The sequence below is a fragment of the Drosophila biarmipes genome, unplaced genomic scaffold (genome assembly GCF_025231255.1).
Source record: "Drosophila biarmipes strain raj3 unplaced genomic scaffold, RU_DBia_V1.1 ptg000005l, whole genome shotgun sequence".
In the NCBI taxonomy this organism is placed as follows: domain Eukaryota; kingdom Metazoa; phylum Arthropoda; class Insecta; order Diptera; family Drosophilidae; genus Drosophila; species Drosophila biarmipes.
The window spans coordinates 848669-852568 of record NW_026114527.1 but is presented as its reverse complement, the minus strand read 5'-3'; the positions used below and the strand labels follow the sequence as shown (position 1 = coordinate 852568).

At 48.7% G+C, this 3900-nt stretch overlaps 1 protein-coding gene across 1 annotated transcript; it reads right to left on the bottom strand.

Moving 5' to 3' along the window:
* Positions 1 to 1391: 1391 nt before the first annotated feature.
* Positions 1392 to 1781, bottom strand: LOC122818963 (uncharacterized). Its single transcript, XM_044094647.2, has one exon. The coding sequence runs from the start codon at positions 1779 to 1781 to the stop codon at positions 1392 to 1394; it is 390 nt and encodes a 129-aa protein (XP_043950582.1).
* Between the last annotated feature and the right edge of the window lie 2119 nt (positions 1782 to 3900).

Below are 3900 nucleotides of genomic sequence, written 5' to 3'. Positions count from 1 at the left end.
CTTTTCTGATCATAAGCCCGGCATTTTACATCGCGTATATCTCTCTCTCAAATAAAAAATATATGACCTAAATCTTTCTGTCTTGTGCAATTGGTTAACTGTCGGAGGTCCCTCTTCTACACTAGTTGTCTGGGCTAGTCGAACGTCGCTGGCACCAATGGGTCAAGCCCCAGTGGCTCACGCAATGACGACGCCAACCGGAATATTTAATCGGCTCCTCTGTCGGCTAAGCGAGCTAGCGATGCGCGCGCCTCAGGCAGCGGTCTCTTGGGCACTCCTCCGGCGGGTGCTTCTCCGATGTGGCTGGTCCTCCGGTAGGGCTTCCTCTTACGGCGGGACTACTCCGGTGCGCGCTCCTCGACAGGGCGCTCCTCTGGCGTGCGCTGAGCGGCAGGGTGCTCCTCTGGCGGATGCTTTTCAGAAGCGGCAGGGTGCTCCTCTGGCGTATGCTCTGCGGCGGGGTGCTCCTCTGGTGGATGCTGTGCGGCAGGATGCTCCTCTGGCGGATGCTTTTCAGATGCGGCAGGGTGGTCCTCTGGCGTATGCTCTGCGGCGGGGTGCTCCTCTGGCGGATGCTGTGCGGCAGGGTGCTCCTCTGGCGGATGCTTTTCAGATGCGGCAGGGTGCTCCTCTGGCGTATGCTCTGCGGCAGGGTGCTCCTCTGGCGTATGCTCTGCGGCGGGGTGCTCCTCTGGCGGATGCTGTGCGGCAGGGTGCTTCTCTGGCGGATGCTTTTCAGATGCGGCAGGGTGCTCCTCTGGCGTATGCTCTGCGGCAGGGTGCTCCTCTGGCGTATGCTTCTCCGATTTGGCTGCCTTTCTGCAGCTCTGCGAAATTCGTATGGCTACTGTAAATTTTTAAGTGCGGGGAAAATGGAGCACAAGGTTTACCCACCTGGTGGTTTTGGGGTTCTTATGCCCCAAAAAAAAAATGTTCCACAGATTTAAAAAAAATAAATTTGTGATCGGACTTAGAGCCCTATCTCAGGGGTTTTCTTGCATCTCCTGCCTGAGCTACACGTGGGATGTTACCAATTTTATCGGAACAGAGAGTGAGTGCATCTGCACCCAATGACGACTTGATTTGAAAAGACCGAATCAAAAATAGCGTGGGCCATCGGCGGAAATGTTTCACAGCTGAGTCGAGCTTTCCAAAGACTCCCTGCGCCGGCTGACCTTCGATGAATTACCATTCTCATTGGTATTACCCCGATAGCATTGCACCAAAATTTCGGATATGCAACGAAGCTCGGCTTACAGAAACTGAAGAGAAGCATTCTTCTAGGATGAACTAAAACGGCCGATTCAGTCGCCACTACAAAGCCCCCCCCAAACAATCAGGCTAGGGTATACTATCCCTGGTACCCTAGACTGATACCGACGGAAGAGGCATTAATGCCGAATATCCTTGGCGTGATAGGTACCTACAAGTGTGCCTTGTAAGTCTTCCAGTTCATAATACGCGCCTCCCAGCTTCTTGCGAACTCTTGCCTTTACAAAAGAAGGTCCGAATTTGGCAGTGTATCCTGTCTGGAAGCAGCTTTGTTTGAAGTTCTGGCGATACACCTCTTGTCCTTCCACGAATGAGACGTTTCGAGACCGAAGGTTATAGCGCTTCTCGTTTTCGGCGTGTTGTTCCATTATACGCTTGCATGCTTTATCTCGAACAATCTCAAATGAGTCCTGGCGATTGAATTTTAGTGAACGATCATCAAGTAAATTTAATTTCCTTAACAGTGAGTAGGTAGAACCGGATGTTATCATATGCTGTCCAACTACCATGTAATATGGAGAAGTTCCCAAACTAGCATGAACGGAGGACCTCAATGCACAACATATCCTGTTTAGGTGTTCGTCCCAGTCTTTCTGGTCTGGTCGCACACATGCTCGGATCGCAGCAATCACGGAGCGATTACGCGTTCGGAAGCGTTAGCTTGCGGTGAATGCACCGCCGTTAATGTGTGTGTGATGCCATACTGCTGCATCAATTTCCGAAAAGCGTGAGAACGAAATTGTGATCCGTTGTCTGACACCACGGTTTCCGGAGCTCCATATGCCATGATCAGTTCCCCTTCCAAGTATTTTGTGACCGCACTGGTGTCAATCTTCCTAACTGGTTTAAGGAATACATATTTGGAAAAATGGTCCAGAACGATAAAAATTCCCACGTTCCCGCTTCTTGATCTAGGGTATGGCCCAAGAAAGTCTACGAACAATCCTTGGAAAAACCGTTGACTTTCCGGTGCATTTCCTAATGGCGGTCGCAGTGTATAATTCTGCGCTTTTGTCGTTTTGCACACTTCGCAAGCGTTAATGTATGCCTTTACATCTGGTACCAGGCCAGGCCAAAAATAATAACGCCTCACTCTCTCTATGGTCTTATGTATGCCACCGTGGCAAGACATAGAACCATCGTGTGCTCTCTTAAGGATTTCTGGCACTAGTTCCTTCGGTATCCAGAGTTTCCACGCGTAATCATCGTGGACTTGTTCCCCTGTAGAATGCTCAGATTTCCGATACACATAGCCATTATCTGCTTTGAGGTCAGGAAAGTTAGCTTGATTTGCTTTTACTTTTTCTACTAGATCCATATATTCTGCTTTCTTAAACTCTTCAGAATCCAAGTCCACCAGAAGTCCTTCCCGTAAATCTACAGCGGCTATCACGTCTTCGTTGACGCGAGACAACGAATCGGGAACAACGTTAAGGGAGCCTTTGCGATTCTCAATCTTGAAGTTGTACCTTTGCAAGGCCAACGCCCATCGTGCCAACCGGGAATTCAGGTCATGGTTGGACATTAACCACTTCAATGAGGCGTGATTCGTTATGATTGTGAATTCCATTCCTTCAACATATGCCCTGGAACTTTTGAGAGCTACGATGGCCGCTAAACATTCTTGCTCGGTTACAGTATAGTTGCGTTGGGCCTTGTTTAGCTTCTTGGAGATGAAGGCAATCGGACGTTCATCTCCTTCTTCGGATATTTGTACAAGCACAGCGCCTACCCCTGTTTTACTCGCATCGCAGTGTATTGCGAACGGTTTCGAGAAATCGGGGCTACACAAAACTGGAGCTTCGCTTAGACGTTGCTTCAGCTCCTCGAAGGCTTGTATAGCTTCTTCAGTTAGACTAAACTTTCGTTTGGTGGTCATTAAGTCGGTCAAAGGGGTAGCGAGTGAAGCAAAATTTGGCACAAACTTCCGATACCATCCACACAGGCGCATGAAACTTCTCAAGCTTCGCAGACTTTTAGGGACAGGAAAATTTTTTATTGCTGCCACCTGTTCGGGATCCGTCCGGATTCCACCGTCGCCTATGATGTGCCCTAAATATCGAACGCGTAGCATACAGAAATGACTTTTACCAATATTTAGAGTCAAACCTGCCCGTTTAATTTGCAAGGCCAATTCTCTCAGTACTTCGAGGTGCCGTTCAAACGTGGAAGAAACTACTAATAAATCGTCAAGATAAATAAACACCTCATTGCGGAGATGGGCTGGTACCACCTTATCCATTAGTCGGGGCATTGTGCTTGGTAGAGAGGTCTGCCTGGGACTGTGAATGCTGTTTTGTCGCGGGATGATTCCTCTAGAGGTACCTGCCAATAAGCGTCCTTTAGATCCAGGCTGGAAATATACTCAGCTCTTGGTAACCGACTTAAGATCCCACTGATTTGAGGAAGTGGGTAAGCATCTTTTTCGGTGAAACTGTTTACCTTCCTACAGTCCAAACAAATTCTTACTTTGCCAGGTTTGGTTACCATTACGATAGGGGATGACCATGAACTTTCGGATTCTTCTATTACTCCCAATGCTATCATTCGGTCGATTTTGGTGTACATGGCCTTTTCGACCGCTGGGGAGACGGGGAAATGGCGTTGTTTAATTGGTTTTGCCGTTCC

Coding starts and splice junctions, on each gene's coding strand:
- LOC122818963 (XM_044094647.2), bottom strand. CDS start 1,781: ATGGTAGTTGGACAGCATATGATAACATCCGGTTCTACCTACTCACTG.